General features: G+C 36.9%; 1 protein-coding gene across 2 annotated transcripts; it reads left to right on the forward strand.

Annotated features, from left to right (window-relative positions):
* The first annotated feature begins 7,230 nt into the window (after window positions 1-7,230).
* On the forward strand, window positions 7,231-11,601 carry LOC141597336 (3-hydroxyisobutyryl-CoA hydrolase-like protein 4, mitochondrial). Of its 2 annotated transcripts, none has more exons than XM_074417756.1 (5): window positions 7,231-7,482; window positions 9,453-9,554; window positions 9,989-10,096; window positions 10,781-10,925; window positions 11,019-11,601. In XM_074417756.1, the coding sequence occupies exons 3-5, from the start codon at window positions 10,071-10,073 to the stop codon at window positions 11,121-11,123; spliced, it is 276 nt and encodes a 91-aa protein (XP_074273857.1). In that variant the 5' UTR covers window positions 7,231-7,482; window positions 9,453-9,554; window positions 9,989-10,070; the 3' UTR covers window positions 11,124-11,601. The 2 variants fall into 2 exon arrangements, with proteins under 2 accessions (XP_074273857.1, XP_074273859.1); XM_074417758.1 differs by having other exon boundaries at window positions 9,989-10,041.
* Window positions 11,602-16,731: the final 5,130 nt, after the last annotated feature.

Here is a 16,731-nt window from a genome sequence, read left to right on the forward strand (position 1 = left end):
AAATTCTTTCTTCAATGTGTTTGTTTTTGGATACTTTTTGTTTGTCCAGCGAGCACGCGTTAGAAAATATGATATCGTATATTAATATGTAAATTGAAATTCGTATTGATTACAATGATTAGGTTCGAGTTGTTTATGACATTCTCTTTTAATAGAGCTAGTTTGATAGCTTGCGTTGATGAGAGTATCTCTTACCAACAGTTTGGCAATCTACAAACAGCTAATTTGACTAGCTTGTAAAAACTAAATATTGACATTGCATTTTCAAAATTTATGAAAACTTTACTAACTTTTACCACAGTTAGTCTGATTGTCTATGGTTCACAAAATCTACGTTAAAGCATCGATACATGTCCGATGCAAGTTTGTATTTGATCAACTCAATATGCAAGTAATATTGTTTATGTCATCTAATTTAGCTGGTAAAACCACATGGGATGATATTCACAATCTAATTTGAACCCGACAACATAAATAAGTCTTATGGACCACTATTTAAGAAAGAAAAAACCAAAATGATATACAGATATACTGACTATAGAGTATTCATTCTAGAAGGAACCCATCCCCGAAGGGTTGTCTCAATTTACTCCAAGAAAATAGATGGACCCATTTCTCATGAAGTGCTCACATTTTGTTGAATGTGTGGTTTAAATAAAAGTCTTACAAAAAAGTAAATTAAAAGTTTATTTCGGTTATAATTAATACTCGGAAGTCGGATCGTATTTATTTATGTTTGAAATTCTTCTCATAAAAATGTCAATTAGATAACTATTGACTGGGAATTTGGAACATAAGAAATAAGTGTGTACCATTAGACAGAAAGGCTCGTATTTATCAGCGGACTCTGAAAGTTAGTTGTGACGGTGAAGCTGGTGCAATCGCTCGTTATCAATATTCCGTTTTACTCGATTCTATTTTAGGTTTATTAGTTTGTATTCCTCATTTCCTCATACCGTTTTAGCTACTAGTAATGGATGTATTAAGGGCTCCGAGAGTCCGAACCTTATGTAATACAGTACATCTTTTCACCTCTGACAACAAAAAAAAAAAAAAAAAAAAAAAAAATTATTCAGTCGTCTTTCGACAAAATTGCCCTTGTTCCACGTTTGTATTCATGACCAAACAGAAAAATTCTTGGATACACTGGGTATACAATATTATCGTACACCCTAACCAATGATAAACCTTTAATCATATTCCACATATATTTTGGTTCATTATTTATGGAGAGTTTGAGTAATTCTAATGATTTTATTGGTTAGGGTGTACTATGACGTGGTACACCCGATGTACCCAAGAATTTTTCGACCAGATATAGGCTCATTTTATTTGGTCTAGCTTTCCTCTTGGTGACATTGCAATGAGGGGTTATACTCTATCTCCCAATCATTGTTTTTCTTTGATAAAACACCTCTACAAAGAATACGTAAAATGATTGGAACGAATTGATAACGACTTGAACTATAGGGTTTGAAATTTTTAGATTGACATTTGAGTTATATCGCTAACTCAAAGAATACGTCCTATTTTATTTCAATACTAATAGATTCCTACCCAACTCGAATTCACTAGTTTAAAAAAAAGGCTAATTATTATATATATTATGTGCTTTAAATATCGGGTCTAACGCTAAGTCTCTAACCAGTGGTGAAGCCACATTTGAAGGTAATGGAGTCTTAAGACACCACTTAAAACGATATTTAATTTTCCATAGCTAATGTTTTAAGGTAAATGACCAAGATTCAAGACTTGATAAAGCGAGTTTTTCATTTTCGACAACACTTAGTTTTTGAGCTAGCGACGCCACTCGGTCTAACGAGCCGTGATTAGGGCAATTTTAGTCATCGGAAATTGATTGACATCCACGGTTTAGTAAGGCGGGAACCGATTTTTTATTTTTTTTAGACGATGGGAAATTGGTTGTTAATTACTCCACATATTTTATGGTAATTACATCAAATCATGAAGTGTATGTAGTGAGAGTTTTGGCTCGTTTCATGGGTTGCAAGTTGGGAACATGCATGAAGTACTCGTGATGAAACATATTGACAAAAAAGCCACATAATATTCGGATACAAATTCGCTGTGCTGTCATTGTTTGAATTCAGTAATTTCTCAATAAAATAAAGCACCTTAAAACAAAAACGTAATAATAATAATAACAACGATGATAATAATAACAACGATACCGACGACGATGATAATATTAATTGGTCATTTGGGTTGCGGAATTTTGACTTTGTTATCTAGTAGACAAATACTACGTATAGAGGAGTAGCTAATTGCTAGCGAACCTTCAAAATAATGAATTAATGATTTGTATTTGTTTACACAACCTTAGCTAGTTCGTCTAGTTGCATTCTTGTCTAGTTTTATTGGATAGAGAAATGAAAGGTCCTTATAATAATGATGAAGGTGTTGCTATCCTAGGCTTTTTAATTACAGCAAGTCTATTGAAAACGTGCATATCCGTCACAAGTTGAATATGGGTTAAGTGATATTCAAGTGGGTAGATAAGACAAAAGCAAAATGTATAGGGAGTAACTAGGGATGGCAATGGACCGGATCTGGATAGGGTCCGATAGGATCCAGATCCATATCCGCCACACCAACGTTGGATCCATATCCGACCTATATCCGGTGGATCCAAATTTTCCAGATCCATATCCAGATTCATTTTCAAATAAGTGGATCCATATCCAACCCATATCCATAGGGTCCGAAAAATTAGGATTCATATCCTACCCATCAAGGTCCGGATCCGCGGATCTAGATAGGGTCCAGGATTCGTTGCCATCTCTAGGAGTAACACTCTGCTTTGGTCTTATCTAACCACTTGGATATTATTTGACCCGTCTTCAACTTGTGACGGATGTACCCTTTCAATGAAAATTTGTGTTTTAATTAATAATAATGTAGTCCAATAATTTTATTTGGGTTGACAAAGGGTTGCTTGCTCTGCCAATCAATGGGTTCCTCACCCTATTATATGAGAGATCTCTCAATAACGCTATTGAGTTGAGAGACCGTCTCTTTGGAGTTTTTGTGAGACAGAAATTACTCTGTCGTCTTTCGACAAAATTGCTCTGCCAATCAATGGGATAAGATATATCTCGTTTATTTTATTTCTACTGTTAAATTTAGAAATCAAAATTTCAACCTCGCGTTTATCTAAGAAAATGAGTCTTTGCAATAGATATGTATTGCGTGCAAGACTAGAAAACTCATTAATAGTGAAATTTCTAAGGGAGAATTTGTTTTCCCAAATTTAACTATCTAATTCGAGCGTGGATACAATTGGAAAGTATAAATAAAAAATTAATCAATTACATGATTCCATTAGTTCTTTTTCTAAAAAGGAAAAAATGAATCAAATTGTAGTGAAACAAATAATACAAAGTATTCATGTATTCAAACGGTTCAATCTCATTCGAAGCCATCTAAAAAGAGATCAATTAAGTATTCGTTCTGTTTCTAAGACTAATTACACTAAATAAAACGGTTATTAATTACTGTATTATATTGAAGTCTCGAGAATATGTCTCGTCTTAAATGACAAGGGCCATAGCATTCAAGAAGCTCACCAAAGAAAATTGCATGCTCAATTTCTATTTATTGTTAGAACTAAACTTTCCGCTTTCGTATAGTTTGTTGGACTTCCTTGATCAACTAACTAATGAAAATAAATTATTTTCTATAGTTTTTCAAACAACTACTTCGTATAATTGATTCGATGTTACGGTGATCTTTTAATAGAGTGATAGACTGATAGGTATAACATATACTCCCCCCGTATCACACCAATGGTAACACTTACCTAATACTGTCGTACCACACCAATGGTAACATTCCTTATTTGGCCCACAACATTACCAAATTATCCTTATGCCCATTTGATATTTATATAAAATGTCACTGCATACCCCACCTACCAACTCACAATTAAACCCACAATTATATACCCCACATATTTTCTTCCCTCTTTACCCCTTCTTTTACCCTCTTTTCTTAAAAATTCCATTTTTTACCACGTTACCATTTGTATGGTATGGAGGGAGTATGAGAAATATCACAATTTTGAGTAATTAACTTGAGTAACGACCATGACAATGACCACCTCACAAATATCACAATAATAAAAGCAATAATGTGCATGAAACGGGTAGGTACGAATGTACGATATGAGTTATTACTTCTTATAGTGGTTACTAGGATGTTATTGCTAGTATGATGAAGTCATGTACAGTTACAAACTTACAATTATAGATTATTAGGTAATTATCACAATAAATCGATAACGGGTCTTCTACGGCAACACCGTCATTTAAAGTGGCCATTCTATATAAGCGTATGCTCACATATTGGTATGTACAAATATTATAGGAAAATTCTACGGCGTAAGTTTTTTGGTTTTCTATGTTTTTTTTTTTTTTTTTTTTTTTTTTTTTTGGCAGCTGTAAAAAGAGTTTTACCTAACTATCCATAGCCTTACATGCGAGACTATGGGCAACATGGTTAAAACGCCTAGGAACATAACTTAAAGCTAAACAATGGAAAGAAGTAAAACAATCACTAATCTCCTCTAAGATAGCCTTTAGAAGATGATGTCGTCGCTCCATTCCTGCAACCTGCAAAATCAGTGATAAACAATCGGATGAAATCTCCAAGTGACGCAATCCCCTTTCACGAGCCCATAGGAGCACCAAGAGCACACCAAGACCTTCGGCTTGCAAAGCAGATTCCGCCTTAATTTTCCTTTCCATGCGATGGAAGATTTGGCCGTTTTCGGACATAACAACAATCCACCCAACACCGCCCTTACTGTCAAAACCTTTCCAACCCGCGTCAACCATCGCCCGCACATAACCACAATCACCAATCCTTCCCACAACACAAAAATGATTACTATTACGAATCCAGTTAGCAGTATCCCTCGCAAATGGTGGTGGAGTTCCATCTATGGCACAAGCATCCTTTTTCAACTTAGCAATAGCTTGAAACCCAGTACTTACAAGTTTTGACCAATGGTTATAAAACATCAGAGGATGAAAATCCACACCTTGAAAATGAATTTGATTGCGAGTACTCCAAATGCACCAAAGTGTGGCAAGAAAACGGATCTGTTGTTCCTCGCGACACTCGGACCTTTCCAAATATGTCAACCAATCAATAATCCAGGTGTCAAGTTATTGCAAAAAGGACGCCTGATTCGTCCGAATACCAAGCTCAGAACAAGCCCATAATCTTCGGGACACAGGACAGTCCCTAAAAAGGTGCCCCATTGTTTGCAAAGCCGTCCCTCCCCCCTGACAAAACTTACAACTTGAATCAATCCCAATATTCCGTTTCACAAAATTAATACCCACAGAAAGGTTTTCTATGTTATACTCCTCATTTTCTTATTTTCTTGTATTCTAGAGTGTATCCCTAAACTTCTTACTTGTTTCTCCATCATGACCTCGTTTAACTCTCCATTAACCTTATTACTATCAAACAACCATACTTTGGCCTTTATTCTAAATCATTGATGTTGTATCGACATCCTATATGAGAAGCATCACAAATTACTTTTAATAAGCACAAACTACCATTAAAAATATTTGTTATGATTCAATTCATAACAAGATAATGGGGATTAGCTAGCGTAATTTTTAGTTAGATTCGTATACTATTTGATGGGTTAATGAGTAATTTTACGAACTAATAAGTAAATGAGTAAGTTATCATGTAATTTGAATGGGAAATAGACGCTTTAATAGGTCAATTAATAAATAAGTTAGCATCACCAACATAATCACCCGTGTCTTCTCTCCCCCTTCTCTCTAAAAAACAAAACCCTATATTCTCCCCTTTTGTCGTCGCCGTTCTCCTCCTTCCTCCCACCGCTACCCATCAACCCCTACCATGTCGCCGGGGATGGGGTCTCTCAAGACCTTTCTCCGGCGACCCGTCTCCTCTCTTCCGATTAACCCTCCTCCCCTTTCTTACCCACACCCAGTTCTGGATCGTACGGATCTGCCCGTTCCTCTCGGTCTGCGTGGTGTATGTGGGTTGTTCGGGTCTTATCAGACGAGTTTGTTGAAGTGGTGTGGCAGGGTGGTGTTTGGATCTGGCGGTGTTGTGGGTTGGTAGGGAGGCGGTGGCTTCCGTTTTCTTCCTGTGTTCTGCTTTGTTTCCTTTATGTTTTTGTTTAATTTCCGCTTTCGTTATTGTTTCGTCTCTCTTTCTGAGGGCTCTGTCCCCGTCTATCGGTGGTGTCCTTCTCTCGCCATGAGCTTTCGTTTTACGGTTCGTTTGCGCTTTTCTAATAAGTCAGCAGAAGATCAGCGTTGTTATAGATCGTTATATGGTTTTACATATTTTGTCCGATTCATGCCTACAATCAATCACGTCAGAAGAAATGGATACTCGTCAAGGAAGATTCGGAGACCCTCTTATGGATGAAAGCCTTTTGCGGCGAATCGATGATAGAGACTCTGTTGCAGTGTTTCATTCTTTGAACAAGAATTTATTTCCTATGGTTGTAATCGATTTGTATCCGATTGAGCTTGGCATATGTTGTAGATGTCGTATGACTTTTTATTAATGATAATGATCTTTTCTCAAAAAAATAAAAATAAATAAGTTAGCAAAAACAATAAATAAAGTCATGATATAGACTAATGTATAGAGTTCAGGGGTATACTATAAAAATTCAAAAATGTAGGGGTACAACATAGAAAACCGAAAAACTCAAGGATACATCATAGAATATCCCAATATTATAAATCTGTCACTGGAAATGATGGATCATCCTGAATTATCCAAGTGACTAAGTCAAAATTTTGATCCTACGTAAACACCATTTTGTTAAATTGTTTGTTTCCGAACCAATTAATAATAATTATTCAAAATAAAAAAGCTTAATGTGACTTTATAGTAACCCGGTAATAACAACTAGATCTAGAAAAACATGAACTCAAACAGATCTAAATGAGGATGGTCTTCCACTTTTAAGTAGACCTGACAAAATTGACTTAAACCAAATAATTTGGCTCGTACTCGACTCGACACCAAACTTAACATGCACGGTGCACATGAATTAATCTGCCCCAACCTAAATTCTGTTAAAACCCAAAAATTACACACCTAAACAGCTAAACAGACCGATATAAACCCGACCCGGTTGACGGTTTGCCAAGTCCACCGTTCTAACTTTTAAGTGACATGGAATTCACCATTTAGGACAAAATACAAAAATCAAATGTTGAAGCTTTCGAACATTCCGCGATTCCTAATTACGCGATCATCAACCAACACTTCTCCCTTCTCTCTCCACCACGTGGCGGCCTTCCATTCGTCGATTCCTCGCCGGAGCTTCGCAACAATGGCGTCTGCCGCCATTGCTGACGCCGGTGAGTTCGTCAAAGGCACAGTTCATCCCAATGGCATCGCCGTCATCACTCGATCGTCCTAAAGCTCTCAATGCCATGAATTTAGGTATTTTCTTCACTCAATTTTTCTTTTATTAAATTAATTAGTTGATTTGATGTTACATTTGCGTAGTAAAGTCTCTCTTACGACCGCAAAAGACGTATCTCTAAGACTCTAACACTAACTAATGATTTTTACTAACTGATACAGTATACAAGTTGATTTAGATCCGTTTCACGCTTAGAACCGTCTTAAATAAGAATTTGTATAGATTGCGAGACTAGACTGCTGTTTTTATCGTCTATTAATTTTAAAAAGTTGCAATACTACCGAATTACTGAAATGAATGAGTGATCGATGTTACTTTTATCATCGTCAATTATAGTTTAATTTTTCAGGTACATTGATACAATGAATGCTTTGATATGATTGTTCGTCAGTTTAATAAAGCGAGCTTTTGTAAGTTGAATTGGAAACTTGTATGCTAATTGCTTTGATTGGGAGAATGAAAAAAATCTGTGAATTTTACGATTATCGTAGATAGAGCCAAAGAGGTAGAGTTATTGGTTACACAACGTAAAGCAAAGCAATGGCTGTAGGAATGTAGGATGAGAATTGAAGGCGAGATTTTTCGTAATTTCGTAATGTAGGATGAATTCATTGATTGAGCATTCTGGTGGTGTTTGATGGTGAGATGCCTACTTCTATAATTTTGTAGACCTAGAAGAGTTGTTTTTTAGCGACAGAAAGATAGTTATCTTTAGCGACTCTGGAAACATGTCTTTGTTTTCAGTTTTCCAAATTTGAATTTTGTAATTAATAACTTAATACCAATCACTAATGACGGATGCTGCTGACCAAGAGTCGACAATAGTTATTTTAGCATTGACTCCAACATTCTATTACGAGGGAATGAGGGACGGTGAACTTGAAGGTAACATGCCTTTCTTGCGGAGGAATCAGAAGTACACTCTTCATACATTATGAGAAAGAATGTCTTGACTAGAAATGTAATACTAATGAAGCAACACTAATATCGTTTCGCTGTTTCAGTTCAAGCCCAAAGTTATTTACTTCAGGATTATATATGTGCAATGTACATAGTCGTATTCTCTCCTTGCTGATTGTAAGTGTGTAGTTGTCTAGTTCATTTGACAATTAAGCAGTGTTACTTGTATGTGGGAATATTCGCTAAGACTGGCTAGTAATTTGAATACCTAGGAGAAGCAGGCATTCATTTAATATTAGCGATGGATCAATAATATCAATAAGTTTATAGATGCGATAGAAAGAAAATGTAGATATGTAACAAGAAATGCAGAGATTTGGGGAAAGTATTTGCAGGCATGATTCTCTGTATTTTCAGTCATCAAAAAATGTACATTAATTACTCATACAGTCAGTGCGTTAGCTTAGCTTCGATGAGAAACTTTCAAACAAACTTATAAGTTGTTACTACCTCCTAAATGGCTAAATTCGAGGATTGCAACTGTACGTATTAAAAGTTTACCAACTCCTCTGTTAGCTAGGATGACTTAATTACACAAGTAAATAGGCTAAGTTCACTAAGCTGCAGCTGTGATTGTGTGCCTTCGAGGTAAAGCTTATACGCAAGTCTTTAGATTAAGTGGTAGTGACGGACCCAGAAATTCCAATTTTGGGGACGAGATTATCACCTAAGTTCCGGAAAGAAAAACTGAAAACAAAAGATAATTTGCCAAATAAAACATCCAAAAATATGTATTAATCCTTGAACCTGAGGCTCGCATACACCTAACGTCCCAACCTAATGCCTTTTCCACTTTACCTTCTACTAAACCACACATTGGGAAGGTACTTGGCAGAATTGTATTTGTAATAGCTAAAATACAACAGCAAAACAAGTATAATAAAAAGAGTTTCTAGAAGACCAAAACTAGTTCCTACCGATGACCTCACACTCCAAACTTAGTACTTTATTTTTGTTGTCTTATTATGAGATGTAATGGAAGGTTTTTGTCTTTGTTTTAATGCACCTTCATCCAATTTGATTGCAGATATGGACACAAAGTACAAAAGCTTTCTTGACCAGTGGGAAGATGATCCAAGGGTGAAATGTGTTCTAATTGACAGTAGTTCATCTCGTGCTTTCTGTGCTGGTAAAAACTGAAAACAATTTCTGATGTAACTAATCTTGATTTTGAACTTTCTTGGTCAATAGGAGCTCAATCTTCTTATATGTAGTCGTTGTTGCGTTAGGTCCTAGTCATAGATCAGCAACTCATAAGATTTTAAGTTGACTTAAATGTGCAAGATGCAAGAATGGATATTTTAGTGCTTGTCCCCAAAATTTGAAAGGCCAAAAGCACACATCTTGTCCTGAAGGTTTTTATTGCTATCATATTTCCGAAATTATTACCTCAGCTATGTCAGGAGTCAGGACAATACGAACTTAGGAGTTAGGAAAGAGACCTGGTTGATCATTACTGCTTATAGGTTCTATGTTTGTATATGGTCTTCTCTGGTTTTATCTAGTGTATGGAGATTGTCCATTTCATTCAATTGATAACCTGAATAATAAGTTAATCTGCAGGTGGTGACGTGAAGCATATCGTTGTCCATAACACATTGCCGGATGTGATCAAGGTCTTGTGTGATTTCAGTTCAAGTTTTATATGTTGAGTGATGTTGTAGAGAGCAGGTGCTAACTACGATTTTCCCAAAAGTATTGAAGTACATGTTTATTGTTCAATGTTACATTTGATGCACGTATTTTTTTCCTTCAACTTGTAGAATCTCTTAAACCACTGATATACTTGCTTCTGATGTTATAAGGTATACCTCATAAGGCTGATGTCCTGGCTTGTAAGTTGTCTCTGGTCTATAAATGTTACTCCATATTAGCTCCGCGCCTCCGCTTAAACAAAAAGTTGTGTGATAATCTGTCACTAAGATTATGTCAATCAGTCAATTAAGTAATGTACTATGGTGTGCAGAATTTTGTTTCTGTTTATTTTAAACTCGTAGATTGCTAGATGTTTGTGGCTTTTTACCAATTGGATTGCTTCAGAGTGATAGGTCTTCGTGAGTATATTGTTTCTGCTGCCAATAATATTTGCAAAAAGAACATCACCCCAATGCCTCAAGTCGCAAATGGTGGGGTGAGGGGTGGGGAGGATGTACGCAGCCTTTCCCCGTGTTAACAACATAGAGTGTATCTAGATGACCATAATGAAAATTGCGTTGTAATTTGCAAAGAAAGACTGCTGCCTTACAGTAAAAAGCAGCGCAATCATTTTGATATTCAATTGGAAGATTTTTTTAACCGGCAACCTCCAATGTTCATTGGTCAATACTTTCGAGTTTAGCTGATCTATTCATGCAGGTGGGACTTGATGGATGGTATAACCATGGGTTTAATATGCAAGATCGCTGAATACAAAAAGCCATATATAAGCTTGATGGATGGTATAACCATGGGTTTTGGTATTGGATTATCTGGCCATGGTCGGTATCGCATCGTGACAGAGGTAATAGAGCTTCTGTAATTATTATGCACCTTATAATTATTATGGAAGTCGAATTCTGATGTTTCTTTGCACAATTTTTTTTTTTTGTTTCAGAGAACTCTTCTTGCAATGCCAGAAAATGCTATTGGTTTGTTCCCTGATGTGGGATTTTCATACATAGCTGCAAACAGTCCCGGAGAAGGATCAGTGGGTACGTGAGTATGTATACTTTTTCACCAGCATCATTCCTCGACCACCCTTTTCTGTTATGCAAAATTATAATTGATGCCAAAGACTAGGAAAATTTTATTTCTCACTTCTAATCACATCTGTGAATATTTTACGGTTATGCAACAAAGCTCTTAAATGAGTAGTTGATGTGATTGTTAAGAAAGGTAGGAGATGCCTCAGAGAATTAGAGGTGGCACATAAATAAGGAGGAATAAAGACGTTGCAAGTTAGTTTTTTTAATCTCCTGCAAGACTTCGGAGATGTTGGCTAGTACGGGATACATTGGTGGACCTTAGAAGGGCACGGCAGTGGTCTCCCTCCTGCCTCTGAGTTTTAAGTTTTGTATTCATCGTGCTGAATAAACAATTAAGATTGTGTTCGGACATTACTATAGGGGAATTTTGTAATCATTGTTTTTCTTTGATAAAACACCTCTACAAAGAATACGTAAAATGATTGGAACGAATTGATAACGACTTGAACTATAGGGTTTGAAATTTTTAGATTGACATTTGAGTTATATCGCTAACTCAAAGAATACGTCCTATTTTATTTCAATACTAATAGATTCCTACCCAACTCGAATTCACTAGTTTAAAAAAAAGGCTAATTATTATATATATTATGTGCTTTAAATATCGGGTCTAACGCTAAGTCTCTAACCAGTGGTGAAGCCACATTTGAAGGTAATGGAGTCTTAAGACACCACTTAAAACGATATTTAATTTTCCATAGCTAATGTTGTAAGGTAAATGACCAAGATTCAAGACTTGATAAAGCGAGTTTTTCATTTTCGACAACACTTAGTTTTTGAGCTAGCGACGCCACTCGGTCTAACGAACCGTGATTAGGGCAATTTTAGTCATCGGAAATTGATTGACATCCACGGTTTAGTAAGGCGGGAACCGATTTTTTATTTTTTTTTAGACAATGGGAAATTGGTTGTTAATTACTCCACATATTTTATGGTATTTAGATCAAATCATGAAGTGTATGCAGTGAGAGTTTAGGCTCGTTTCATGGGTTGCAAGTTGGGAACATGCATGATGTACTCGTGATGAAACATATTGACAAAAAAGCCACATAATATTCGGATACAAATTCGCTGTGCCCTTATTGTTTGAATTCAGTAATTTCTCAATAAAATAAAGCACCTTAAAACAAAAACGTAATAATAATAATAATAACAATGATAATAATAACAACGATATATACTCGTGTTTGAATTCACTTGTGATGAATATAACCGTCTTCAATGAGATTTGCTGGTTTTAATTTGTTGGTTAGCCATATACTGATTTTAATTTTAATGTAACTAGTTTTAACCCCGTGCAAAATTGCACGACATTGAATATTCAACAATTTAATTAAATGTATAAACATAGAAAATAAAGTTTTGCATAATTATGATTTGTAATACTATTAAATATTAGTGTAATTATAAAATATATAAATTATCTAATCAATTATGTATATCATGTTTTGTTAAACATAAATATCAAAAAATTTAATGAGTACTTTTCGGATTTATTACACTTTATTACCAACAACCTTCCTATATATGAATAATTGAATATCTTGGTCCATTTTTAAGGTATCGTTTCACTTCGGTATTTAAAATCGTTTTAATCTTTATTATCGATTTAAATTTTAAATTTTTGTAAAAGAAATTCGGACTTCGATTTTAAAATCTGTAAGGACCTTGCCTTTTGCATTATATTTCACTCCCCCGTTGTTTTTCACTTTTCCTTTTCTATACGTTCGCATTTTGAGGTGTGCGTCAACCCATGGACGGTTCTAAACGATGATTCATGTCAGTCGACCCCAAGTCGGGTTTGATTTGGGTCACTGATTGTCAGATCAAGTCGGGTTACGGGTCGTCGTCGGGCCGGGTCCGACCGTCTTGGTTTGCAATATTCTCTGATTCTATCGGATCGGGTTTACTCGAGTTCAGACCGTGTTACTCAGTTGGGCTCAGACTTCCCAACTCTAAATCAAAGTATTATATTGTCCAGTTATCAACCGGGGCAAAGAAAACTATCCAACAATTAATATAAAGATCACAAATTGAACAAACTTCAAATATATGAAGTCGAATTAACCACAACATTCCTCACCGTAATTATTTTATGCTACATTAAAATGTATCACTGGAAAACATAACCGGCGAAATTGGGCTAACCGTAGATAAAAAAGAAGCATCCCATTAATGAATGTATTATAAATGTATAAATAAATTTAGCTTACCTAATGTTTTAGGCAAATTCTTGTTTGTGACGGAGGTATCCGTCACAAGATTGTGACGGATACCGTTTCCTCTCACAAAATACCCATTTAGGAGTGAGTGGGAAGCACATGGAGGGTGCCCCACCTTGTCCCCTCTCTCCCTTTTGTGAGAGGTCACAAGCTTGTGACGGTGATGGTATCAATTAATACCTCGCAAGTGCACGATTTTATCGTTGTACACTTTAGAGGGTCGATCCCACAAGGAGTAGGTGGAGTACTAATCGTTCTAATTCACGAGCTTAGCTAAGTCGATAAAAAACAAAGAGGGTGGTAACGAACTAGCACTAAACTAACAAATTTAAAGGCTATAAACTAGAAAAGATAAGAACAAGCTAAAAGATAAAGGATAGATCAAATAAAGAGAAGGACTAGAACTCGGTTCTCCCACGAATATAAGTAATTCCACATACTAATCGTCTCGGCTAATCAAAAGGGGTAGAATGGTAAGGGGGAGATGACTCTAATTCGCCTAGAACCTCCCTTCCGGGTTCGCAAAAGGACACTAGCTACTCCAACTAACCCCCCTCCCGGGTTCGAAAGTTGATATTCCTAACTCAAAACCCAACAACCACGAAAACATGCATTTTTCCAAGGAGGTCAAGAATTTGGTCAAGATCATTAAGTACTCATCGTATTCCGGGTCATCCCACTCCTCCTTCCGGAGGTCGATTTCAAACGCTAGCCTAGAGGCACCCTCTCTCGGTTCTCCCTTCCGGTCTCAACCTTAGTTGGTGACAAGGTCAAATTTCGGGTATCCAATTTACAACCTAACCAACTTCCGTTGGTGGACAAGGGTCACAAGTCGACACTACCCAAAAGCCAAACCTTAAACATGCAAATTCCTCTAAACTACCCTCACCAATTTTCCCCACAAATTAGCCTTAATGATAATTAGTTAGTGAAATTACCCATATCGGGTCAAACCGAGTCCTAGAAGGAGACTACTCACTAATCATGTTTCTAAAGGCAAAATAAACAATAAAGATGGAGTCTTTTAGCATAAACATGGTGGGAGGATGAATTTTACTTCTAAACATGCAACAATCCAACAATAATTATGAAGAAAAGATGGTTTAATCTAGTAACAAGGCTGAACAAACTAAAAGACACAATCTTTAACACAATCCACTCAAAAATTGAATCTTTGAGTACAAATAACAAAAGATGAACAAAGGAAAGAGAATTAATGAGAAGATGAACAATGAAAAGATGAACAATGGTGAAAACAACAACAATCAAAATCAAAGATGCAAATTTAACAACAACAATCAAACAAACTTGAAGGAAAAGCAAATGTAAACAAATGAAAATAAGGAGAGAAATAATACCAACTCAATAGCAAGAAATGAATTAGGATAGAAAAATAAAGAAGGAGGAACCTTCAATCTTCTTACAACCCAATTTCAATTACTAATTAATTGAAGAACTAGTCTAATTAAGGAATGATTAACAAAATGATTAACAAAGTTTGAAACTTGGAAAAGGAAATATTCTCAGATCTAGGGTTGTGTGTACAAAGGGTTTAAGGAGGGGGTATTTATAAGCTTGTATAAGATTAAGAAGAAAAGATGAGTAAAGAGAAGAAAAGCCCAAAATCCGCTGCTGTTGCGTTCTGCCGGTTGACCGGCTGCCGGTCCTCCTACCGGCAGAACCGTCAAATTAAACAAAATATCTGGCAAGTGTGTTCTGCCGGTGGACCGGCTGCCGGCCTGCCGGCAGAACACTACCTTCAGGTCTTTTTCTTCTTTCTTGAGATGTGTTCTACCGGTTGACCGGCTGCCGGTGCTCCTCCTGGCAGCGAGGTTAACCTTCTTTTTCCTCTTTAATTCCAATTCATTCTTCCTGTTGTGTCCTACAGGTGGGCCGGCTGCCGGTGGGTCGGTTGCCGGTCTGCCGGCAGGACACAACACTCAGTGACTTCTTCAACTTCTTTGGCTCGGCTGAGGAGGTGTTCTGCCGGTGGACCGGCTACCGGCCTGCCGGCAGAACACTACATTCAGCATTTCTTCACCTCTTCTTCATGTAAAGGCAATGGGATGCCTTTCTTGCCCCAATTCCTCTATTCTCGGATCGGTTCCTGCAAAAGGATACACAAAATCACAAGTACGGGGATTGGGCAGAAAAAGCAAGGAAAGGCACACAAAACCGACTTGATATGAGTCGGAATGCGTAAAGAAAGAGGGAAATTCGGCGCAAATTAATCGTATATCAAACCTCCCCACACTTAAACCTTACCCGTCCCCGAGTAAGTCCCAAAACCAATGTACAAGTCACTATTATGATAGATATGGAGAGTGAGTGCACAATATAGCATCACTCAACTAAACTACTACCTAAGCCGATCGAGTATTAGCGCACTCAACGCCTCTTCAACTCGCAATTTGACACTCATGAGGGAAGAGTGCCCTATTGCAAGGCAAGTTGGGTCTTGCTACAAAATCGCGACGCATCCATCATGAAAGCACGTAATCAATAAATAGAATGCATCTAACAAAATGATCCACTTTCCTCATCTAAGTGGCCGAATTTTTCAAAGAACAAAACACGGTCTTGGTCGGGAGTACCGTCTCAGAAGTGCCAATTGAGGTGTCAACCCCCAAGCGTGACTAAAGCAACCCTCGTGTGACCAATGCTCAAGAAACAAATTTAAGAGCGGGGGAAGGGGAGAAAGGGCAAGACCGCCGAGAATTACAAAACCGACACGAGATTCAACCCAAGGACCCATGACTAAGGGGACCAAGGCAACGACATTCTCACGGTTTTCACTCGTCACTCAATGAAAGAACAAGGTGATTTTTGTGACCAATAGTAACCAAAATCACTCAACTAGCGAAAACGTGCCCGCAATCTAATGTGTAAGACCGTCCTATGTCCGATGAAATGCAACAATGGTAGAATGCACACAAAATGAAGCAAGGGTTAAAACGGGGCTAAGGAGAAGGTCGAAACGGGATTGGTGCAAGCACCGTTTGGATATGTGGAGCTCAAATCAAGAATTATCGACACATCACATCCCATTTCTTATTGCAACACATGAGACACGTCTATGCCCTAACATAGCATTGATGATCAAAACTATGCAAAAATTACATAAACCCAACTCAAGTAGGAAAAAATTAATAAAACTCCTCTTATTTCAACAAATGGTAACGTCTACATCGTAACAACGGCTCAGTTTCATCAAGCCATGCAAAAAATCTGTAAACCCGACTCATCTTTGGAAAAACATCAATTTGCCCTTTTTATTTAGCAACGGCTTTTTCTACCCCATTTAATGATGAGTAGGGGTGTTGCTTGTTTTTTTCTTTTC

Source organism: Silene latifolia, chromosome 8 (genome assembly GCF_048544455.1).
Source record: "Silene latifolia isolate original U9 population chromosome 8, ASM4854445v1, whole genome shotgun sequence".
NCBI lineage: Eukaryota > Viridiplantae > Streptophyta > Magnoliopsida > Caryophyllales > Caryophyllaceae > Silene > Silene latifolia.